The 24,956-nt window shown below is 36.6% G+C and overlaps 3 protein-coding genes and 1 non-coding gene across 5 annotated transcripts; all 4 read left to right on the top strand.

Moving 5' to 3' along the window:
- Positions 1-1,353: 1,353 nt before the first annotated feature.
- trnap-cgg (transfer RNA proline (anticodon CGG)) lies at positions 1,354-1,425 on the top strand. Its single transcript has one exon. It is a non-coding gene; the product is annotated as a tRNA-Pro (tRNA).
- Positions 1,426-3,170: 1,745 nt separating this feature from the next.
- On the top strand, positions 3,171-9,059 carry LOC113058387 (52 kDa repressor of the inhibitor of the protein kinase-like). Its single transcript, XM_026226238.1, has 5 exons — positions 3,171-3,421; positions 5,159-5,279; positions 5,841-5,948; positions 6,120-6,156; positions 6,378-9,059. The coding sequence occupies exons 1-5, from the start codon at positions 3,333-3,335 to the stop codon at positions 8,264-8,266; spliced, it is 2,244 nt and encodes a 747-aa protein (XP_026082023.1). The 5' UTR covers positions 3,171-3,332; the 3' UTR covers positions 8,267-9,059.
- A 1,277-nt stretch (positions 9,060-10,336) lies between these two features.
- Positions 10,337-18,363, top strand: LOC113058388 (microtubule-associated protein 6-like). Its single transcript, XM_026226239.1, has 3 exons — positions 10,337-11,725; positions 12,468-12,684; positions 16,861-18,363. Exons 1-3 carry the CDS (start codon positions 11,004-11,006, stop codon positions 17,065-17,067), a joined length of 1,146 nt encoding a protein of 381 aa, XP_026082024.1. The 5' UTR covers positions 10,337-11,003; the 3' UTR covers positions 17,068-18,363.
- Positions 18,364-19,298: 935 nt separating this feature from the next.
- Positions 19,299-24,947, top strand: LOC113058391 (histone H4 transcription factor-like). 2 transcript variants are annotated; one of them, XM_026226247.1, is made up of 10 exons: positions 19,299-19,575; positions 19,838-19,994; positions 20,137-20,363; positions 21,264-21,375; positions 21,452-21,604; positions 21,719-21,793; positions 22,904-23,024; positions 23,120-23,258; positions 23,781-23,905; positions 23,994-24,947. In XM_026226247.1, the coding sequence occupies exons 2-10, from the start codon at positions 19,844-19,846 to the stop codon at positions 24,400-24,402; spliced, it is 1,512 nt and encodes a 503-aa protein (XP_026082032.1). In that variant the 5' UTR covers positions 19,299-19,575; positions 19,838-19,843; the 3' UTR covers positions 24,403-24,947. The 2 variants fall into 2 exon arrangements, with proteins under 2 accessions (XP_026082032.1, XP_026082033.1); XM_026226248.1 differs by lacking the exon at positions 19,299-19,575 and adding an exon at positions 19,603-19,756.
- Positions 24,948-24,956: the final 9 nt, after the last annotated feature.

Genomic DNA, 24,956 nt, shown 5'->3' on the forward strand with positions numbered 1-24,956 from the left:
AAGTGGCTACTTTTATTTATTTAGGCAGTCTACTGTAGCTACTGTGACCTCGGAGTCTGAGTTGAATTTGTTATCAAGTGATTGGTTGGATGCTTGCATCAGATGTACTATTCAAAGGGAAACTAGAGGTGACGCCTGCCACACATGCATGTTCTGAAGAGGATAAGTGTTTCTAGTCACCATTCAGTCACATTAAGGATAGCTTTGCTCACTCTGATTTTTATATCTGAGGTTGTGAGACCCCCGCCACCACCTAGTTTCTAACTTTAGGTCGAAATTCTTCAAAGGATCCCTGTTTGCTGTCACTTTCAATCTAGCAGTTTTCACAGACCGTGGGACACTATCCTGCCAGAAAGTGTGCAGCGTTCACATTCGCAGATTTTTCCTTTTCACAAAGACATCACTTTCAGTCAGAATCATGTTTAGTATATTTACAAATCTCACAGTGGCTAGTGGTAATCAAAATAAAAAATGAAAAAGTTGACCTGAATGTTAGCTTGATTTCAAAATGTGTATAAACAAACACTCGAGTGCAGTTTGCTGAAGTTGACACAAACATTCCAAAAAATCTAAACATTACAGAAACTTTTAAAGCGTGCACTTGTTTCAGCTGTTACTAAATGAGACTTGATTTAGTGCAGTTTACATGAAATGCAGCCCCTTTTTAATAGTTGAAATAGAATTTATGTATATATTTATATTTTTTTAAATAAAGGAAGTATAGAACTCGGTACATTGCTCCTGCTGGTATGTCAATTACATTTGACACGTGTTTGTTTATCTGTTTATTTTATTTTTTAAACCCTTCTTGTCTTACTTGGTCATTGGACCAAAACTGCTTTTAGTCAGAGGCATTTGCCATCAACAGGACAACATTAAAAGGTAGGGTTTATAACTTTACACAAGGCCTGACTCATGTATGTCCACACCTTTTCTGCTGCTCATGGTGTGCTGGGTCTGTTTCCGCCTTTCTCAGTCACAGATGCACACGATCGTGGATTTTAATTCAGCATTCTTCTGCCTTTTTCTTTTCAGATATTCTTGACCCTTTTCATGCAACATGCGCTATGTAATTCAACACCATGGGGAAAGGATACGTGTCCACAGATTGTAAGATCTAGTCAAGACTTTGCTGTGTATATGAAAATGCCCTTTGTATTATATTCAAACAGTCTTATGTATGATATATAAAAATAACTTAATTTATGCGCTCTTGGTTTTTTCCTTCATTCCCCCCTTGTTGCTTCAGCACTTCTTCCTGTAGCTCTTACAAAAATTTGACAAACGTGTTAAATCAAGTTTGCACTATAGTTTGCATAGTGTATATTGCGGTAATTTGTCTATATAATGCGCGGCTCGTTGGTCTAGGGGAATGATTCTCGCTTCGGGTGCGAGAGGTCCCGGGTTCAAATCCCGGACGAGCCCAAGTTTTCTTTCAATAATTGATTGACTCACAGCGTTCAGTGTAAATCTGCCGTGATGAATTCTGGATACAAAATATACAAATACAGTTTGATTAGTAGATATACTACAAACAATTATTTAACACGCAAACAATGAGCAGTGTTCTTTTTCTATAGTTTAAACTCCATTGCAGGGAACCTTTTTTGTACAACACGGAAAACAGGAGAGAATCTGTGATTGTAGCATTTAATATGAGCATATTCTAACGCCTCTAGTAACGTTACGCGTGTCATATAGCTGTTTGACTTATTTTTATTCCTAGAGACTGTTAATAATTTGAGCATGAAATCGATTCTTTCGAACAGTTCTTTTTAAAAAATCGTTTCGGATTCAGTGATTCTTTACGTCATGACGTAGTTATGAAATCACGCGGCATATTTAAAGAGCTTAAATCACTGGTCTTCAAATCAACAATGTAGCATAGTGTTAGCGTTGTGGTTACGTTATGCTTAGTACCGCTATTCAATCTTGTATATTTGTACGAGTGTTTAATTTGATAACGTTTAATCATTGTGTTAATTAAGGCTGTTGTCGATCCACACATATTTGCAGAACAGTAACATTCTATTTTGCCAAATCTAGATACAATTTGAGGAGAAAATAATGTTCAAAAACATCACAAATGACCATTGAATCTTGCACAGAGACATGGTTTGGTTGCTACAAACATGTCTGAGATCATCAAAATATTCAAACAAACTATTCAAAATATTGAAAATAGGTTATTTTAAGAGCTTATAATTGTCCGGTCTCTGATGCTGCCATCTACAGGATACACGGCTTTAATGAGAGAATCAATTGTTGCCAACTTATTTTCAGAGGAAGTTGCTAAAGGAAGGTGGATTTTTTTTTTTTTTTTTTTTTTGCTAAACAATGTTGTGACGTCATTGCGCGATGCCGTCATTACATAATCACGACGCACATCTCAGCAAAGATATATTTTTGTTTGTTAATTTAGATTTGTTGGGGAAATAATATTCCTAAAACAGGAATGACAATCTTTTAAACAACACTGAATTATTGAACACACAATTTAAGTTTTATTAGCTAGTAAACTTGTAAAACTACACATTCGGAAGAAATGTATTAGTAGTTAGTATGCTATAAGAAAAGTATGTGAAAACGGCACAGTGAGTCATATACATACATATATTCTGATTACTGTAAAGCTGCTTTAACAATCTTCTTCTTTTTATTATTATTATTATTATATAACTATTTCTATAACGGTTTCAATACAGAAATGTTTATTTCTGTATAACATAACTAACGTGTAGTCATTATTTCTGTGTGAAAAACATTCACATCTGATTAAAAGAGTTTCGAACTTATAGATTATGCAACACATAGTAACATGAACTGTTAATGTAGAAAAAAGATAATTTTGTGTTTCAAACAAGAGAAACAAAGACAGAACTAGGTACAAGAAACATTTAAAATGATATAATAGTTTAGTTGTACTATGTTGTAGTAGTTTTCACGTCAAAGTAAATCCGACACTACAAATCTTATACTAGCGCCATGTATATTTAATCCACAACTTCACGAGATGTTGATATTAGTATGATTATTAGAGAGAGCTGTTCACTCGAGAATCGTTTCGAACGAATCAGGTTTGTGAACGGATTCGACCGAATCATTGAAAAGATCCGACTCAAATGAACGATTCGCTAATCGCTACCAAATGGCTGGTGCATTATGGGATCGAAACGAATTGCATTGTGGGTTGGCACGCCAACAAATACTAGTGTTTCATTCTTGCGCGCCTTGTTCATTTGTGTAATGTTGAGATGATTGTATTAATGGCATCATAACTAATAGAGTATCTACAAAGATTTGAAAGGTTTTCATCAGATATTAAATGCACAATGCCAAATTTCTGTGCCGCTCCGAACTGTACCAGGAAAAGCACACAGTCCGATTTAGCTTTCTTTAGGTTTCCGAGGGACCCGGAGAGGTATGGCTTTAAATATATATATACAGCTTCATAATATTATCGTTCTGTGTTTAGATGGCGTTTACTAAACCTGACGACTGAAATGAAAGTACTTCCTGAAGCTGCTGAAGATCTCTCGGACAGAGCTGAAGTGCAATTAGTGCTCGACACGATCAGTGCAAGGCTTCTCACTCACATCGTGATGATATAATGTCATTCGCTAAAGTTTTTGGTGAATCACTTGTTAACAGAAGTTTAGATAGTGTAGACTGTTCTTCTGCTCTTAACTGAACATTTTGAATTAGGGCCATTCTACAAAATCTGTCCAAAATGCTGTCCCACCACCAGAAAACACGTTTAAAAAGCATTTAAGTTTTTAGATGTTTATTAAGATCCTTCTTTTATCTAAATATTGAAAATATTAATAAGCTTAATATATATAAAAATAATCATTATTTATTGCATACGTTCTATTGGGAGGTGGCTGCCCCGAACCATAACCCCTTCATTTCAATTTCTGAAAATTAAATTGTTTCCCATTGTTGTTTTTCAAAATATCTTTTTAATTCTTTTAAAATGTGAAGTTACAAAATATATATATTTATTTTATGTTTTCTTTGTAAATTATGAAACTGTGTTAAAGTGTCCCACGTTTTCTATGTTACCACCGAAACAGTGAATGTTTTAGTCCATTGGCTAAGTTAATTTTACCTCTAAAACACTGTTTTTTCCTGCAGTTAAGCACACTTTTTGGAGAGTTATTCCATATCCTGTCATTTTTATGTGTGTACAACTGTTTAGAACTGTGCTAGCTAACCATGTGCTGATTAGCATCTTTGAGATCAAAAGTTCAAAATGATCTGATATTGTCACTACCGAAACATTTGGTGGCGTTTCTGTATCATTGTGTCGGTAGTGGGAAAAAAAGGAACAAATAATCCTCATATTTGGGGACAATAAGCTAAATTTCAGTACAGTTATGCAGTTTAGTATTTTAGTAATGTTTTAGTATGCAAGGTACAATTCTTTCATGTGATCTGGTCGCTACCAAAGCATTACTGTCACAACTGAAACATGGGATGTTTTGTCAAAAATAACTATACTTAATTATCAACTAAGAAGATAGTTTTTTGTAAAATTCAGTATATTCTAATGAATCCTTAATTTTGAAATCAGTAAGATGAACGTTTTGCCATTTACAAAGAAAAATTGGATTCAGAATACCACAAATCACCTGAAATACTTGAAATATCCTTAAAATTGTAATTATTGATTTATACACACACACACAATGTATATAAACAAAATGTTAATAGGTCAGTATAACTTTTCTAATTAAATTATTATTATTATTTTCAGTAGGACAAATATACCAAAACTGAAAATACAATATGAGAATTAACTGCACAGTTACTAGAAATGTGTATCTTGGATATTATACCATTTGGATAAATTATATTAGTAATATACTATGATGTTTTATTGCAGGTGTTGAATAGATCTCACCTCTTCTAACTTTGTAATACAAATATATATTGTTAATCAAAATCCAGTGTTTAAATTGGAGAGAGAAAAACACCATGATGTAGCAGCTACCGTAGTTTCCATCAACAAAGCATATGAATATAAACGTCAGCAGTGTTCAGTGTTTTTTCATTTGTTCAGTTCTCCTGGCTAATAAGTGAATAAGTGTTTTCTACAAAAAGCGTTATGCAAGAAATGAGTCATTGTGTATTTATTAAAACTTTATTTGCACAGATGTAGGTTGTGGGTGGAGAACTGTCGCCGGGCAGATCTGGAGGAGAAAACTCCGGATCAGCTGAACAAGCACTACCGACTGTGTGCCAAGCACTTTGAACCAGCCATGATATGCAAAACTGTAATGCACTGTAATTTGTCAATTGTTTTGTTTTTGATTATAAGCATTTAACGTTACTCTTAGTACAGAAACCTTAATGTTTTCTCATATTATCTCTAAAGACTTAAAGGGTTACTCCACCCAAAAATGTTGTCATTAATCACCCATGTCGTTCCAAACGTGTAAAAGCTTTGTTCATCTTTGGAACACAGTTTAAGATAGTTTGGCGCTACACTGATTTGGAGAGATCCAGAGGAGAGGAATTGTCGAATAAAGTCATTATTTTTATTTTATTTTTGTCCAAAAAGTATTGTTGTCACTTTATAATGTTACGGTTAAACCACTGATGGCAGATGGACTATTCTGACGATGCTTTTCGTACTTTTCTGGACCTTGACACTGTTTTTTTACTTGGCAGTCTATGGGACTCAAGTCTCCCTGTTTTCATCCCAAAATATCTTAAATTGTGTTCCGAAGACGAACAAAACTTTTACGGGTTTGCAACGACATTTTTGGATGGATTAACCCTTTAAAGGTCTTGTTTTCTGTCAAAATCCATAATGATTGTTACTGTTTTTTCAGAGCCCTTACAGGACAGTACTAAGGGACACTGCTATTCCCACGATTTTTGATTTAACCAGCCACCTCAGCAATCCTCACAGCAGACATCGCAAACGCATCAAAGTTCTGGTAGAATTTTTTTTATCATCGCTGTTTTTATTAAACTTTTTTTTTTAACGAAAAAAAAGTGTCATATTTCAAAGTCCAAAGTATATTTCACATTCTTAATAAGTTAATAAATGTAACTATAAATTAGCATGGTAGTGATAAAGTGACACTTTCCATTCCTGTTTTACTCAGACAGATGAAGAGGTTCGGAAAATCAAAGAAAGAAGATGTGAGTAAGATATCGTTGATTATTACACCGCTCTGTGGAATACTTGATTCTGATTGGTCAGTTGCAACATTTAGCGGGCAGATAATTTTTAATATTCGCCTTTGCCTACGGCACCACTGTGTATCACTCTGTGAAGCTGAAACTGATCAATTGATTAACCTGATTAAAAATGTAGCTCTGAATGATCATTGCTTTGAACATTTGTGTGTCTGTTTCTTTAGTGGAGTCTTCAATTGAACAGCTGCTCTCAAAAAAAGACTGTGATGCTCAGGATGACAGCGAGAAAGCCGACGCCATCCCTCAGCTGACGCCTGAGCAAAAAGACCTGAGAGAGTTCTTAAGGTCTTCCTTTGAAGTCATGGTTTTGATAGGAAGGCAGCACTTTCCATTCAGTAATGCAAGAGAAGATGAGATGCGCTCTAAGGAGGAGGAACGGCATTTGACTAATAGTAACTTTCAAGCGCTAATTGAGAACCGTATCAATGCAGGTGATGAATATCTTCGGAGGAGGTTTGAGGCAGCGGCTGTTAATGAGGAATATTGTTCGGTCATCCAGCAGAGGCAGCTGCTGGAGGTTTGCGAGAGATTTGTCCGTGAAGAGATCCTTCAGCAAGTCCGAGAATGCCGCTTCTTTTCCATCATCACAGGGGCGTTAGTAAAGTTCCCAGAAGGAGAGCACCTTCCCATATTCCTGCGCTTTGTAGACCAGGCAAACACTCTTAGAGAGGAATTCATAGAGTTCCTCTCGTTTGAAGGAGAGGAGGTCACCGTTGCTGAGAGATTGGAGACTCAGTTGACGAAGGGATGGGGCTTGAGTATGGAGCACTGCAGAGGACAAGCGCATGTGGGATCTGGTATACTTGGCACCAAGATGAAGGTCATCGCTGGCCAACTCAAGGAGAAATATCCCATGGCGGTGATCACGCCCACTTCCACCTGTGCACTCAATGTTCATCTTGCTAACGGCATGCCACTGACTGGAGTGCAAGATGTGATGTCCATTCTGAAGAAGACGAATGCGTTTTTTAAAGCATCTCCGTTGCTGCAGAGTGAACTTGATAATGCTATCTCCATCCTGTGTCAGGGAAACATAGAAAAAGAAAACATTCTCAAAGAGGACTCGCGTTCAACTTGGACTGATCTTCATAATGTGTTTGAGATGGCCGTCGATTTGATGGAGGCGCTTCTGCTGTGCATGGACAGCATACACGACAATGAGGATCTGAAGTGGAATGACCAAATCACCAGTGACGCTTACGCCATTGCTGAGGCCTTGGCGGACTTTGAGTTCATTGTGACGTTGGTTATTTTGAAGAATGCATTGTCTTTTACCAGAGCTTTTGGTAAGAACCTACAAGGAGAAACCATTGATGTGTTTTTCGCGGCCAACAGCTTAACAGCTGTACTTCATTCATTGCACGAGGTATTGGACAATCTTGAAGTGTACCATGAATTCTGGTTTGAAGAGGCAGTCAGTTTGGCGACTGCAATGGAGATCCCAGTGAAAGTCCCGAGGTTGTTCCTTCGGAAGCAACAGGTGCTGGAGACCATGGAAATACAGGCGGAGTCGTTCTTTAAGGAGTATCTTACTCTGCCGGTTATGGAGTACATCACGCAGGAGGTCAAGGACGTCTTCTCTGAGAATCAACTCAAGGCGCTCAAGTGCTTGTCTCTCGTCCCTGCAGTCATGGGCCAAATGAGGTTTAATACTTCCGAGGAGACCCATGCCGACATTTACAGGAGTGATTTGCCCCATCCAGACACACTGCCCGCTGAACTACATTGTTGGAGGATAAAATGGAAACACAGAGGGAAGGAAGTAAGCTTGCCATGCACCATTCACAAAACCCTTCAGCACTCTGATGTCAAGTTCTTCCCTAATGTTAATGCATTTTTGAAAATATTAGCCACGTTGCCAGTGCTGAAGCTAGATGGGAATCACTGTGAAACCGCCCAACGACGCTTACAAGCTTACCTCACAGACACCACGGTAAACCAAAGATGTAAGAATCTGGCTGTGCTGAATATCAATTATCATATAAAAACAGACCTGGAAGAAATGGTTCAGTGTTATTTAAAAACTTACCCAGAAGAAAGTGAGAGTGATTAACGTGTGTGTATGTATAGACTCTCCAAGTTTTCAACCGCAAAAATCTTTAAGCTGGAAATGAGTTGTGTAATTAATTTGAAATTACCCTTTGTTTTTCATCACAATGCCAGTTGTTTATTTTCTCTTCCCCCCATGGCGAAATATAGTACTATTTTTACATTTGTGAGGACCTTCAAAAGATTCACCAGTTAAGCATCTGCAATTTGCAGAGTGGTCTTGCTTTGTGTTTGCTCGACTTTCTTGACTTCACTGATAAATGACGGAAGAAAAACTTTGAAAATCAACCATTAAATACAAGTTTTTTTTTTGTATAAAGTGGCCCAAAGTGTAAATAAAATGAAAGCACTTTTGATGCCTTCTTCTATAAGGATGTAAATTCTTTCTAATGTCACAGGTGTACACTACTGCGGCTAGACCATTTTATATTTACTTGGTGGCTACAAAAAGATCCCTTTAGATATGCATTTAATAAAAGTAAGAAAACGTTTGGTACAGTATTTGTTCACCTTAAGTGTTATTTACTAAAAATACAACTGTTCTTTATTAGTTCTTCAGGTCCATTAAATATTAATAGCTCCATAAGATATCAAAATATACTTCTTTTAATTTAAAAAATGTATTAGTAAACATTGAAATTAACATTAGTTAATATTAATACAGCATTTGTTATTCATTGCTAGTTCATGCTGACTAATGTATATATCCAGTTTCAACAAATGAAACTTGAAGCATTACCATTTACTCTTTGGAAATGTAGTGGTATATTTATTCCTATGAAAAACAGGAACTGAAACAGATTTGACATTCATGTATCAATATTGTTGGTAATAACCAGATCAATTTTAGTCTTGCTCCAGTAGATATCCAACTAAAGAGTTTTGCATAAAAATACAAAAGATGCAGAGCACTGCTTCATGCAGACAGCATTCTGTCTTCTGTTGTATTTTGTGAGCACCATCGGTTTCGCGGGATCACTGTCTTTATTAATGTTTAGTAAATATTTTGTAAATGCGATAAATCCTGTTTGCAATGCAAAAGCTAAATGCATAAGATAAATTGAAAAGTGATGTTAACATTATAGTTCATGGATAACATCTGTTGGTTTGTATTTAGTCAATTCCACATTGCTCCCGAAGAGAGCAGCATTTGCAAGTATGTATTTTCTTAAAACAATTATAGGATTTTTAACTAGCGTCAATAGATGGGTGGGTTCAATTACAATACATACTGTAAGTTTGTTAATGAGAGTGTACCAAACCTGAAATACCCAAGGAGCTGCTACAGGTCTCTTATTGATTCAAGAGGGTTTGTATCCATGCAAATTTAAAGCACTCAAACTAAAAAAAAAACTGCAAAATCTATGTTGTTGCCTTACTTTTCATTCCACCACTGATTAGGGGGAAAAGACAAAAGAGAGGAAATTTGAGGAGACAGAACAGCAGGCCAAACAGATTGTGCATGTGTGCAAATAATCTCTTATCCAAGAAATCCATTAGAAAGGCTTGCACTAAGGTTTATGATGTCAGTTCTTTTTTCTTATTTGTCACTTTTGCCACTTTGTCTGCTTCTGAAATTTCTGACATGGTATTTGAATTGGGATAAGGTATTACTTTGCAGTTTGCCCATGCATTGTGGATGCAATGGAAGTTAGATGCAGAGCACTGACGGCATCACTGATATATGCACTGAGCTGACTGGGCCCCACCCCATGGGTTACACACAAGGAAACACATCCACATGCAACACATGCTGCTATCAATGCAGGCACCACTAGATGGTATGTTGTACACATGTAAGAATGAAAAGAACAAAAGAAAAGTGGATGTAGCTTCATTCATGCAGGGTGGGTCCGATATCCACCCCAGATTTTAAAACTATACATGCATGTCATGTTTAATTGGCCCATAACACCTAATAAAAAATTGCAAACAATACAATATCATAATTTGATATTGTATATGACATACATTTTGCATATAAGTGCGGGAATATTTTGTACATGTAAGTGTTTTTAATTTATTAAGTAATACGTTTTGTTAAAATCGACACCGTTGTCCCTTTAGCACATGTGCTCAATTTTATTAAATCTCAATAATAGAAGTTTTAAATATTGTTTATGGCAGTTGTATCTTTATTATGATATGTTTTTATAGTTCACAGCTGTGAAATACACCAACAACTAATTTTAGACCCTTATATCATGTAATATGCTATTAACCGGTCTTCAGATCAACAAGTCCCAAAAACATGTAGCGTTCGCTGGTAGAAATGGTTTAAGTCGTGGGTGGATGTGGAGGTGTTCCAGTCTTGAAATGGTTAAACGAGCGGCGTCTCCACCCGATGCTGGACAGACGCTGACGGCTGCAGGTGATAGTTCTCTCCGCAGACCACGAGCGATTTCCGAGGAAACACGGGAACCGGGGCGGTGTCTTGTCATACAACTGCCAACGGACTCGCCTGGACGGTGTCGTTTCTATAAAGAAATCTTTAATGTACATCCGTAACTGAGAGAAAACAAGCGCGTCGAAATTACTCGCCGAGAGAAGTGCGCAAGCGCGTGCGCTACGATACAGGGAATATCTACAATCTGGACGGATTTCTCTTATTTTAAGGGACATTTAATGGAAACAGCATAGTTGTTCTGATTTAAAAAAAAAAAAAAGATTGTATGCGTTGTAGTCCTCATTTCTGAATCGTTTCTCGTAAGATTCAAGACTTCGCCTCGTCGTTATCGATCATGGCATGGCCCTGTATCACCAGGGCTTGCTGCATCAACCGCTTCTGGAGTGAGTTCGACAAAGGTGACATTGCAGTGCCTTTGGTATACACGAAGTATTCAGATGTGGCCGAGGTGCAACATCTGCACCCTCAACCCAAACCATTAATATCACAAAAGCCGGTCATCACAGAATCCCAGCCTGCCCATGGCGCTCATCACGAGGCGTTGACCAGAGCGACTCTCGCCGCAGTTGATGCCGCTGCAGCAGCATCTCAAGACGGCTCAGGCGCTTCTGTGATGCGCCAGGATTTCAAAGCATGGAGTGTGCGTCCGGAACGAAGCTGCAAACCCAGAAACGAGTATCAGCCATCAAAGACCCCTTTCAACAACTTGACTCAGTACCAGAAAGATTACAAACCGTGGCCCGTTCCGAAAAGAGGAGATCATCCGTGGATCCCCAAACAACCCACTCCTGCTGCACCTTGTAAGGCGGAGAGCAAGTTCTCCAAACAGGAGCAGTCCACTTCAGAGGTTGAGACCGGTGTGGAAAAATGTGAGATTGAAGAAAAACAGCACGAAAAAGAGAGTAAAGAAAGGAGAAAGAAGTTAGACAAAAAAGAGCATGTGTCAGAGGGGATCAAAATGCAGCCAGATGTTCCTGTGGAGGGAAAGAGGAGGTCTGCTGCAGATGTTGTCAACAGGCAGATTAAGGAGGAAGTCACATCTGGAAGTTCATATAGGTAGATATAATACAAATCTGTTTCATTTTTATGAATTTTGTCATTGTCAAGTAAACCTGGTCATATTGCCTGGCAATATATATCTTATCTGGCTATATCTATCTTATTGGGATTGGCTGATTCCTAGTTAGCAATTTTTGGTTCCCAGAACATCCTAAGGTTAGTTTTCAGCATCTGCTAACAATGTCCTTGTCTAATCACTTTTACATTAATTTTTAGTAAATATTATATGAAACTGTTCATTTCAGCAGTTTTGTGTGCATCATTCTTTTGCATTCATTTAATTGTTGCATTGTGTATCTGCATTTTATCAGCAACTTACCAGTGTAATTTCCTCTTAAGTGGGTGCCTGAAGCGTTTTTATTTTTTTATTTTTTTAACACCAAAATATGTCAAGTCATTCTAGAGTCTTCAGATGATTTTGTGCACACTCACTCTGCATGAAGCTGTAATACAAGACCTCAATGTCCCAATTAGTTTGTCCTGATTTCTTTACAAGGCATCTGTTTTGGTTGGGTAATTATGCTGAATATTGACTTTACTCTCTTTAAATAGATCTGTACCTCAATTTTTGATGGCATTTAAACAAAGCATATACATTACCTTATGGTTGCTGATCTGTTATCTTTAGTCATGTTATTTGTTTTAGTTTTCTGACAATGAACCATAAACCACTTATGATTACACTATGTGTAGTTATTTAAGCCTAAGATTAATTTACAAAATGTCTGTGTTTCTCCAGGAGGGAGTTCAAGGCTTACAGAGATGTCAAACCAGTGAAACCCATCAAAGCCAAATCTCAGTACAAACCCCTAGTGGAGGAGAAGACCTACCTGGAGACCAGTTACAGTGCCACCTATAAAGGAGAGCAGGTCAAGCCTCATGCCACAGACAACAAGCTGCTGGATCGCCGTCGGATACGAAGTCTGTACAGTGAACCAAGCAAAGAGTCCAGCAAGGTAGGATGCTTTCTCAGGTGCCCTGTTTTATTACCATAGTGATGAACTCAATAATTTCAGATATGAGGGCTATCATCAGAAACTTAATTGTACTGTGAGAGGTGAAATTGTAATGCAAGATTATGAATTTTTCAGAAATATTTAATTAATATGAGCCTCTAACATCTGTCACTCTAATGCCATCAGTTCTGAGATAGAAAAACGAAGTCTTGAAGGGATAGTTCATCCATTAATTTACCCCATAACACTCCATGCAGTGCTATTTGAGTATTATTTGTAAACTATTAAAGTTCTTTTCAGATTTAATTCTAAGTAATTAATGTGCTTTTGTAATTTTTATTATTTTTTGTTAAAATTTATATAGTTTTATTTTATTTTATATTTTTGTTTTAATTTTAGTTTTAAGTATTTTTAGCTCTTCAATCTAAACTTATATTTCAGTTAGTTGTGGAGGCAAAATTTCTTTTCAAAGCATTTGTTTATGTTTACGTTTTTCATCTAATATTTTACTTTAATTTTGTTATATTTCAAACTGTATTTTAATTAATGAAAAATGTATAATAGTTTTAGTTAACAATAACATCACTGACTGCATGACTAATTTTCTTAGGAGACGTTTTGAAGAATTGTACTGGTTGCTATTTGCAATGCCATTAACTCCCATGGGTATGGGACTTTCCATCTTAAAAATACAAAAAGTGGCGTAGTGAATGGGTGCCGTCAAAATGAGAGTCCAAACAGCTGATAAAGACATCACAAGAATCCACAAGTAATCCCCACAAAAAAAAAACTGAAAAGTTTGTAAGAAACTTCCAAATTTCTCCAAATCTATGTCTTAATCATGGATGTCCTGTGGTTGAGTAAATATGTTCATTTTTGGGTGAACTATTTCTTTATAGAAACGATTTGTTCATGGAACGGACATCAGGGGCTTTATTATTCAGAATCTCTATCATTAAAACATTTTGAATATTAAAGGTGCTGTATGTAAGTTTGACTCTACTAAACCATAATATGTTTGCAGATATTTAAGAAACATGCTAAGTTAACACACTTGTTTATCTGAAAAAGAATGCTACAGGCAGTTATTCTCTTTTGAAAATGTGCTTTCCGGGCCTGAAAGTCGGTCTCTGTTTTGGTTTGTGAAACTCACCCATTGGCAGTTCACCCAATTGTATCTCGGCACCCGGGTTGCCATTTGGCAGAAAACACAGTGTATTTCATTTCATTCATCGTCAAGTGCCTTCGTTCCTGTTGGTGTCAATCTGGCAACCTCCGTCAAATATGAGGAGGAGGGGCCAGGTGGAAAAAACCTCCAATATTTTTAATTTGGACTCCAATACCTAGTTCAACCACTCTGTGTTAATCCTACATACAGTACATTAAGTAAAGAATTAAGATTTATAGATTAAGGTTTGTGTCCTGAGTAGGGCTGTCAAAATTACTCAAAAATGATGTTCGAATATTCCCTCTAAAAAATACACAAATATTCAAACTATTCGAACATCTGGTTGTGCATGTTGTCAATGACGCGCATTACGTCAATAACAGGCCAAAATAATACAAAGAGACATTACTACTTGTAAAGATAGTGTATTTAAGTATAAACAAATATATGACAATGTATTACCTACACAAAAACAAGGAAATCAACTAATGGCCAAGACTGCAGACCTCACGCTCTCTCACCCTTCTCTGCGCATAACTGTTTAAATGAACAAACAAATTTTTGTGCAAGCAATTTAAGGTCACGACTGTTGTCCCAAATATAGCAGGCTTCATTCAGTGATTGAAACAAATATTATTAACATTAATTGAAGTTTTACAGCATATAGAACTGACATTGAATGCTCCGAGTGAGCTGTGCTGTGGTAAACATGGAACTTTTCCTTGACATGAAACGATAAATAATCAAACCTCGGATCCATTGCTTGACAGAACTCCCCGAAGCGTGCCCCATCCGTGATACTGATCGGTCTCATGTCCTTACAAATAAACGAAATTATTTTATCTATGGCCTCTTGTCATGTTGCAGACAAAGAGCTTGCGGCGGGCGATGCAAAGTAACATTAAGTGTCAAGACGTGACTGTTTAGCTGGAGTTCCACACATTATGCCATGCTCATTTAGGTGCACATTTCTGAGATGTGATCTCATCTTGCTAGTGGTCGAAGCATGGTATGCTAACTGTATCTTAAATAGCTTGCATACAACTTTATCTCGCGGGGCCAACAATTTTACCTCACTTTCTCTGCTGCGGTCGAGTTGGGCTCTGCACTTGCGAGCATCTTCAATGAAGACGCGTTAACTTTCAGCAGTGATGCTGTGCCAGACAGTGCAACTCCTTTGAGGCTGTGACCTGTCCCTGAACCCTCAGGCGCGCTAGCGGACAACCACGCCTCTTCTACCGCGGGCCTTTTTTCCCACATTTTTTTTTTATTCGAATATTAACTTTCACCTTCGAAATTCGTTTTTTAAATACATATTCAAATTTAGAATATTTGTTTACAGCCCTAGTCCTGAGTAGTATATTCTTCAAAATTTCTTGAGTCGTCTTCCACAGAAGAAAGTAATACTAGTTTGGAAATAAAAGTAACAGATTTTTCATTTTGGGTTAAAATGATTCCTTTTTAATGGAAAACCAAATATGTTAAACTAGGACCGTCTTTTAGTGTTGATGTGCATGTAATGTGTTGATGTAGCCCCTCCCTCTCTCACTCTCATAGGACTGTTCTGACAGTGACAGAAGCTCTGTTCTGTAGTCAGGTGTGTTCAGTGATTCTTTTGGACAGCATGGATCTAGAGTATTTCACCATACAGCTGCCCCATCACAGAGATCCTCAGTGGGACCATTGCTGATTAAATCCCCTTTACAATGAGGATTTTCTGAACACTGTTTTTTTTCTTTTGCATGAAACGGTAGTATCTTCACTATCAAGAGGGGCTCTCTTTGGTTTGCATTGCAAGTGTATAGAAATTATTTGTGCAAGGTTTCTGGCTTCAGAAACATGGAGCAGAAGTGGTTGAGTGCCAAGAGATACTAATAGGGCTCCACTCCATTAGTATCAAAACTAAGCTCACATTGACCACTGTGGTAATGCTATTGTGCAAAGCACAACATTGCTAGAATATGGAAACCTTGCAAAACAACAGAAATGTTCTATAATTGGAAAGTGAAGGTTAACTAGTCACATATTATATATGCTATATAACCTTTGTGACAAATTTTGATAGCTTGCTTTAAAGGACTTGGCTTAAACACAAGCTTTCATCACAAATGACTGCATCTCTTTTTTTGAGTTTGTAGAACAAATTACATTTTGTTTTAAACACATCATCTGCATTTAGCACATTCAAGGTCCACAATCACATCCTAACACGTATTTCTGTCATGAGATACTAACTTGGATGCCACAGTACTAACTGAATCATGATTCACATTTTCTAAATTATTTTATTGACATTGTAAATGTACAGTGTGCACTGGAGAGCCAGTGATCGTGTTATGACTGTAAATTACACAATTTTCCTGTTTATTTATTTGTTTCCTAACTCTATGGCCCGTCAGAAGGTCAGAAGGTGCTTAAGGTTTGTGGGTAAAAATGACAAATTACATTACACTACTGTTCAAAAACTCAAATACTTTAAGTCTCTTATGTCCAACAAGGTTGCATTTATTTTATAAAAAACTACAGTAAAACAGTAATATTGTGAATTATTATCATTCAAAGTAACTGTTTTCCATTTAAAATGCAGTTTATTCCTGTGATGGCAAAACTTTTCCGCTGCAATTACTGCAGTCTTCAGTGTTCCACAATTCTTCAGAAATCATTCTAATGTTGTCATTTTTCCATGCAATATTTTATCAGGATTATTTGATAAATAGAAAGTTCAAATGAAAAACAGAAATCTTTTGGATTTTTGAAATAGAAATATCACTTTTGATCAACTTGCTTGATAAAAGTTTTCTCTCAGTGAATCAGTCAATCAATCAATCAATACATTTTACTGACCCCAAACTTTTGAATTGTAGTGTATATGGTAAAAGTAAAGTACATTTTTATTTTTCGTGTTTACTTTTTAAAAACAAACAGGAATAGCATATGTATGTATGTATGTATGTATGTATATATCAGTTTGAAATAATGTACAATTGTCTAAAAATTTTTTTCTGTAGGTGGAGAAGCATAATATATTACTTTCCAAACCAAAAAAGACAACAAGCCATAGCAAAACAGTGAAAAAATCAAAGGAGAAGCCAATCGCTGGGAGTCAAGCTGACAAGAAGAAAACCTCAGTGAGCAACCGGGAGCCAAAGCCAGAAGGAGGGGTCACTAAGAAAAGCAAAGAAATGATCAACAGACTAGCTGAGACAAAAGATTAAGTGCACTTTTGTGTTTGGGGGGGTTGAGGAGGCTATAATATGGAATAGAGGACTCTCATCCCCTTGTTCATGACCTTACTCTAATGGCCCGACTCTGATGGTGTCGTTACCTACGTGTTGTAGTGGAATAAGGTTTGTCTGCTTGATTTGTCTTGACTGTGTGGCCACTGTCCAGTCTGTTATGAATCTATCTTTGCTTTTGGCCTGTGTCTGCTCCCTTTCCATGTACATCAATAGCTTTCTCTGTGGCAAAGATGATTCACGGATCCTTGTTGCATGCTGCCTCTGAGCAAACGGCCAAAATGCCTTATTATAAAAGATAAGGTTTTTGCTTTTTCTTGCATTCAAAAATATTTAGTGCAAAAATAAGGATATTTTCTTTCAAGCAATGTGATATGGACTGTATTTAAAGTATAAGAACCACTCTAATTAAATGCATCAATAGCATTGCTCATACACTAAGATGTAATATTTGTCATTACACATTTGGATTATAACAATGTTGTATTCCTCACAAATGGTCAACAATGAACGCTAGAATGTCTTAACATCTAAAACTGCATGTTTAAAGGTTGTGTGACAGTGTTACACTTGAAATTAGCAGTTAGGAGCCTAACAAGTCAACAAGAGTACCATGTTCAACAAATGAACATGATCCAGCTTCACTTTTAAGAATCAAAAAGAGTATTTCAGATCTTTCGACAACAGTGCCAGTCATTTATAAAAAAAACTAAGGCATGGTCTCTCTTAAAGTGTTATTGTAACCATGTGGTGTAGAGCTTTATGCTATGGAGACATATTTAAGGTTAGCTTGCTCTGCTCTCAATAAAGCAACATTCAGATGTGCTCTCATATGCATCATGCTTTGTAATAAGAGAATTTACTGATGTAAACCTAAAACTGCCTGCTTTCCTTGCATATGCTGTAATATGGATGATTGAATCGGGAAGAATGCTGCTAAGCATACAGCTGAGGTCCATGTGATTGACATACAGAAGCATGCCCTTCATAGTCATCTGTATGTTAATCATCATTCTGACTCGATCTGGTCTGGAGCGGTGAGAGCCCTCTCAGTGTAAATCTCCAGCCTCTTGGTCCCGAGCTCCTCCTGGGTTGTCCTACACGTGCTGAACACACTATTCTAGGTGCTATCCTCAAGCTATGCTTTCCATAACAGTAGTGCCTGTACATTGAGCAACACAGGGCCATCAGATGTCCAAGTGATAATTCTAAGTGTGATGTGCTTGTGTTGTGTGTGAGCTTGCACTGAATGAAACTGATTAAAATCGTAAAAACAATATATTTGCAATGTGGTTTGTGACTTTGAACTTTCATGGATGATAAATCATCCTTTAATGGAAAATGGCCTCATGCAATATAAATCTTTTAAAAGAACAGGAAATTGTCATTATTTATTTAAAACATAAATATATCTCTATACTATTCTATACTATACTATACTATATACATATATATGTCCACATAAAAACTGTTTCTTTGACTTAAGGGAATTTTCTACATATGGCTGAAGCACACTTGTGAAAAACTGATCCACTACACACACACACACATATATATATATTAAAGAGACATAATAAAATCATATATGTGAGTTTATGTAAGAATCTTATACTTTAAAAACATAGATGGGGATGGTTGTGCTGCCTGCTGTCATTGTCAGAAAAGAAACATTGCAGATGGACAGAACTCCAAGCAGCTACTCGGTCATCCTCACAAAATTCAATAAATAATTCAAGTCCCCAGCTCTGCATAGTGTTGGCTAATTCAAGTCACTGCACAATACTGTCTGGGTGTGGTTTTGTGAAAATGAAGACAATGAGACAATGTAGCTCCAAATTAAAAAAAATATTCTTACACAGTTGTTCCACTGAACTCTTAATGTAAAACTCTTCAAATGTACAACATCCCAGCTCTAAAGTTAGAGAACAGCACAAAAAAGTCACATTTTTAATTCCAACTACTTATTATCATATTTTAATTAACATTATTTTATTAATTTTATGTCTTTGAACTCCAGTAATACTACTAATAATTGCATAATGTGTTTTTTCATGTTCTGTCAAAATACATTGCAATGCACTGCCACACAGTTGTAAAGCTGTATTTACTCGAATATTTCTGTAATCCCCATGTCAACCAAAGGATTCGGCAGGCTTTTTTAATTTAAAAAAAAAAATTCAGGCAGGCTTTTATTTTGTCTCTGACACGGAAACACACGTCACGAGCTTCTGCGTCTCTCAAACAAACAAATCACGCGCGTTCCTCTCTCCGCTCTACGGACGTGAAGTTGTAGGCAATTTACTTTTCCAAACAACGAAGCAGTTTTAATGAACAGAGGCCGGTTTCTCAGTATATTTTAAAACTATGTGAGTTTCCTTTACATTGATGCTTGAACGTGTGCTCGCGCTTCTAAATCTTCACCAGTTAATAAATGAAACTGAACTAGCAACTGATCCTCAAACCAGCCTGTGACTCATTAACATCATAGTAAGTGACTTTAATCATTCATAACCTCTCTGGTGTATTACGTTGTTGTAATGAGGTTTGTTAGTATGTGTAGCGTGAAGTAAACAACAAGAACTCGACCTTGTTTACATCACGAGCAATTAAACGTTTGTTTACATCGTACGAGCTGACGTCTTGTCACGTTAATTGTTTTAAAGGCACGGTAAGAGTGTTGTCATTACCAAATCCAATATCTTTAGTATACTGAAGCCTTTCATTGATGTAGTTGTTCGCTTTCTCAAAGGTAACGATGGCAAAAAGAAGAAATGTCTCCAAAATAGTGGTGGCATGCGAGTGGGCATCATGTACTTTCAAGAGTCCAAGCATGGAGGAGTTGAGTGATCATATGTCTCTACATCTCAAAGAGCATCTTGGGGAAGGAGATGCAATGGAGGAACTGGGTAGGACATTGTAATGCATGCATATGTAGGCAAATGAGGCAGATCTTTAATGCAATGTCTGTGACAACATTTGAATTGGTTTAAAATCGTAGTCAGTGCATATGTATTAGGATGATTTTGTATGATATCTTGTCTGTTATAGAGGATTATCCGTGTCTATGGAGGGGCTGTGAGTTCCTGGCGATGGGAAGCCAAAGTGAGCTGATCGCTCATGCCCATTTCCACATCTTCCACAGCAAGCTGAAATACATTGGGACTCAGCTTCTCGAATCCCACCCCGAACTGCCTAGTTGCACTCAGGACCTTCACAGCAGCAGCCTAGTCCCGGATGTTTCTGAGGGATTCGTCTGTCAGTGGCAGCACTGTGATGTTAGTGTTGTAGCACATTGATTTCTGTTTTACGTTAAAGGAATAGTGTACCAAAAAATTTTAATATGCTGAAAATGTGCTCAGGCCATCCATTATGTTGGTAAATTATATATATATATTTTTTTTTCATAGTAACAGATTTAGAGAAATCACTTGCTCAGCATTGTATCCTCTGCAGTGAATGGGTGCCGTCAAATTGAGAGTCCAAACAGCTGATAAAAACCTCACATCAGTCTACTAGTAATCAACACGACTCCAATCCATCAAGTCCTATATCTATAATGTTGATTTCTCAAGTGAAAAAAATTCAGGCATGTCTGAATCATTAGAGAAATATGCACGTTTTAAGTGCCGAATGCAAACAAAATCAGTCCTAAATAAATATGTTAGTGGATTTTGATTTGAAAGGACAACAGGGGAGGGACTTTCTCCACTGGATGAAATGTTATTATGGATTATGTACAGGTATTTTTGCCCGAACTGAGGGTTTAAAATGAAAGATGAACATGTTTTCTATGGCACTCATTCGCATCAAAGGATCCATTGGTGAGAAAATAATATAAAGTAAGTATTACTTTTTCTGAAAATTCCTGTCATATTCACATAAACTAACAGTCACCACTTATAAGCTACGGTACTACTGAATATTGTAGAAACTTAATTTTCTGTACAGTTGCTTTGCAATAATTTGTATCATAAAAAGCGCTATACAAATAAACTTGAATTGAATATAATACTAAATTTCTACAAAATGTTCTGATGAAGAAGCAAGCTCATCTACATCTTGGATGGCCTGAGGTTGACTATTTTCAGCAAATGTTCATCTTTGGTTGAATTAGTCCTTTAACGTAGACGTTATACAATGAGTTTATCTATTATTTATTTATTTTGCTTTATCAGAGCTCCTTTAATAACCCTGAGTGGTTCTACCGTCATGTTGACATGCATGCACACTGCACTGAGCTCCAGCCCCTTCCTGATCGACAGCAGGCTCTCTTCTGCAGCTGGTCAGGTAGGCGCTGAAAGCAGGAAGGTTTCACCAGCGTTTCAAATGTTCCTATGTCAATAATTTTTACTTTTTTTTTCAGGCTGCGATGCTTTCTTTAAAATCAAGTACCGCCTACGTGAGCATCTGCGCAGTCACACACAGGAGCGGCTGGTCGCTTGCCCCACCTGCGGCTGTATGTTCTCCAGCAATACCAAGTTTTTCGACCATATCCAGAGACAAGCAGAACCAGAAGGTCAGTTTATTAAGGATAGCGTCTCTTCACTCGCTGACCATATAGCAACTCCGATGTTTAAGAATGTCCATTAAATATCACTTAAGTCTGTAGTTGTTTTATATTTTATTACAGATTCTCTTACATGTGGACATTGTGACAAAGCTTTTGCCAACGAGAGGCTTCTGAGAGACCATGTTCGTCAGCATGGTGAGGCAATTATTAAGGGAGCGTTATTTGATACGTTTTCTGTATATAATTTAATTTCAATTTAAATAACAGTATTTTCATGCTACTAAGAGAAACAGTGTGTAGTAGTCACTGGCTTGATTTGATGACGCATAAACAGCAATAAATGATTTTGAGACAAAGAACATCTGACTGTACATGAATCATTACATAGAAGTGATCGCAGATTAAGCATTAGAATGAACACAGTTACTAAGATGTTGTGGTAGTCTTGTCAGATTGGTGTCTTACAGTAAAAGTGTTTACTGTGGTCAGAGGTGGTCTTTCACTGCACTTACGTAATAAAATGGCAAAATCTGAAACGATTCATTTCAGAGCTTGGTTTCAATAAAAGCTGTTTTTGGACTTTTTGAGCTCTTAAACTTACAGGATGTTTTTATAGTACAACAACTTCAAAAGATCAAGGAAAGTTAGATTTCTCAAGTCATAACCCCTTTAAATTTATTGGATATGAAGTTGTGCTTGCACATTTCCTGATTTTACATTACATTATAATGTAATGTACATTATAATGTAATTCTAAAATATACATTTTAGTTTCAATGTTCTGTATTTATTTTTTATTTATTAAGTATGATATTTTTATATCAGCTATAGGATGAAAATAATTATCAGTTTATGATTATTAGAATGTCATGCATCCCTAAATTTAGGATGCTTCATAAAAATAGACATCTGAAAAATAGTTTTGTTATTTAAAGATGATTTGTATATCATGTCATATTTATTTATATAGTGCTTTATTCAGTACAGATTGTTTCAAAACAGCAAAATTACAGTATTTTTTGATTATTTTATTAATGGTTTAAAAGTATTGTTAAACAGACAGAAAGAAAATAAAAATAAAAAAACATACAAACAACAAAACAGATGGACTGCCTCAGTTATGAATACAGTTGAATTATTGAATATTATTGAAAATACTAAAGATAGACATGGAAAAAAAGATAGAAAATAACAGTTTTAATAATGTCTTTATTCAGCTCAGCTTTGTTTACATCCAGTAGTGTCAGTTGTGTTATATATAATCCTCAGTTTCTTCTACCTTTTTGTTTGTTTGTGTTTTTGCAGTGAATCATATCAAATGTCCTCTCTGTGACATGACCTGCACGTCTCTTTCCACCCTAAAGATCCACATCAAATTCCGTCACTGCGATGAGAGGCCCTTCCCATGTGACTTCTGTGAGAGCAGGTGGCTGCTCAGAGTTCGCACACTGTCCACATACACTCAGTGAAGTGCTGAAGAATACATTTCTTACATGTAATGGTTTGACTCCTTCCTTTTAGCTTCAAGAACCAGCATGATCTGCGGAGACACATGGAAACACACAATGAGGGAGCAGCGTACCGCTGCACAGTAGAGGGCTGTGGATACTCTTCACGCATGGCACACACCATGAGCCAGCACTACAGACGAGTACATGAGGTCAGCCAGCAGCAGAGGGTGCCATAACCCCAGCCATGTTTCATGTTTAAAGGAACCGTTTTGAGCGCTGCTGACAGCATTTGATTCAAAATGTTGATTATTACAGGAAATAATTTTGCCATATCCATAACGAAGTATAAAACTAGTGTGATGGTGTCTAATGACCTTTTATGTGTAAAGACTTAATTGTGTCGGTAACACATAACCAGGTGGGTTTTTTTTTTTAATTTACAAGTTTATGCACTTGTACAGCTAAAATCAAAATATTTTCTACTGATTTATTTTAGTGCTTTAATAATAAGCTTTGCATTTCTGCTTTTTTTTTCACTTACTGACATTTTCTCTTTGTATACATTGTAAAAATGATTTGTTTACTTTTTTTGTGTGTGTTGATGTTCAATTGTGTTAATCATCTTTTACACATACACATTTTAGTTTATATTTTGAGTAATGAACATGTTTTTCATGGTTTTCCCTTTTTATTCTTACCTTAAAATAACGTGTGATATCTGTCTGCTATAGGACAACATGGTTCCGAGGTATAAGTGTCACCTTTGTGACAAGACCTTCTCTTGGTGTTACACTCTCACCCTCCACCTTCGAAAGAAGCATCAACTCAAATGGCCATCTGGACACTCCCGTTTTAGGTATTCAATTAATAGTATCTTCAAGTGTATTTACTTTCTTCTGAGCTATTCATTTGCCTTTGTGTACTAAAAATTGCTTTTTGAACAGGTACAAGAAGGACGAGGATGGGTATCTGCGGCTCAACATGGTGCGTTATGAAACTGTAGAGGTTACAGAAGAGTTGATCAAAAACATGGCTGAAAAACGCACCCCTCGTAAGGTCTCTGGTACAACCAATCACTCCAAGGAGCCCATAGTGCATCCCGACAGTGGGAATAGCACTCCCCAACACTCTTCCTCACCCTCGTCTCCTTCCTCATCTTCCTCAACCTCAGAGCTCCTGGAGTGTACCGACGGCAGTGGATTAAAAGGTGATGAAACATCTGTGTATTGTGTGTTGAACACTGTGACTGAAGTCAGTGGGGATCCAGAGGAAGAGGCCCTGCCCGGTGGGCCATCAGGGGCCGTTAGAGCTCTGACTGCAGTGGCTAGAGGTCTAGGTATGGATGTGGTATAATCTCATACCTATCAAATGCAGTTTCATCAGAGATAATCTGTGTAGGAATACACAACCTGTTTAACCTCAGTAGATTAAGCATTTTAAATTTGATCTATGTTATTATAAACTAAAATGCAAAGTTTAGAGGATGATGTATGGCATCATCATCTTTTTTTAATTTATTTCTAGCATTTTGCTAGTGTTTTATTTTAGCTTTTTACATGATCTCAGGTGTCTAATACATATCTGTAAAATGTTCTTTCTGAAAGCTCTATGTAGCACACTTATTTTTTAGTGTTTTACAAAATTTTTACCTTTTGATATTTCTAGCTCTGTTTTAAAATATTGTAATTTGCTTGTATTTTTTATTATTATCAAGAACAATATGAGTTTTTTTTACATAAATAGCTAACATATAATTAATTTGTGTTGATATTTGTTAAATAATTTGTATATTGTGCTGTATTGTTCCATTGTTTCCTTGCTATTCTTGTAAATAGTTGTGTATTTTTATATATTTTTTTAATCCCTTTAATTTCAAATATATCATTAACATTCAAAAAGAACAAGTA

The sequence above is a fragment of the Carassius auratus genome, chromosome 40, assembly GCF_003368295.1.
Source record: "Carassius auratus strain Wakin chromosome 40, ASM336829v1, whole genome shotgun sequence".
Lineage (NCBI taxonomy): Eukaryota > Metazoa > Chordata > Actinopteri > Cypriniformes > Cyprinidae > Carassius > Carassius auratus.

Excerpts from the sequence above, each read along its gene's own strand:
- LOC113058388 (XM_026226239.1), top strand. The coding sequence starts at position 11,004 with ATGGCATGGCCCTGTATCACCAGGGCTTGCTGCATCAACCGCTTCTGG. Across the intron at positions 11,726-12,467 it reads ACATCTGGAAGTTCATATAG|GAGGGAGTTCAAGGCTTACA; the intron begins GTAGATATAATA and ends GTGTTTCTCCAG. Across the intron at positions 12,685-16,860 it reads CAAGCAAAGAGTCCAGCAAG|GTGGAGAAGCATAATATATT; the intron begins GTAGGATGCTTT and ends TTTTTTCTGTAG.
- LOC113058391 (XM_026226247.1), top strand. The coding sequence starts at position 19,844 with ATGGCAAAAAGAAGAAATGTCTCCAAAATAGTGGTGGCATGCGAGTGG. Across the intron at positions 21,605-21,718 it reads GAGACAAGCAGAACCAGAAG|ATTCTCTTACATGTGGACAT; the intron begins GTCAGTTTATTA and ends ATTTTATTACAG. Across the intron at positions 23,025-23,119 it reads TGTGACTTCTGTGAGAGCAG|CTTCAAGAACCAGCATGATC; the intron begins GTGGCTGCTCAG and ends CCTTCCTTTTAG.
- LOC113058387 (XM_026226238.1), top strand. The coding sequence starts at position 3,333 with ATGCCAAATTTCTGTGCCGCTCCGAACTGTACCAGGAAAAGCACACAG. Across the intron at positions 5,949-6,119 it reads GCAAACGCATCAAAGTTCTG|ACAGATGAAGAGGTTCGGAA; the intron begins GTAGAATTTTTT and ends TGTTTTACTCAG. Across the intron at positions 6,157-6,377 it reads GAAAATCAAAGAAAGAAGAT|TGGAGTCTTCAATTGAACAG; the intron begins GTGAGTAAGATA and ends CTGTTTCTTTAG.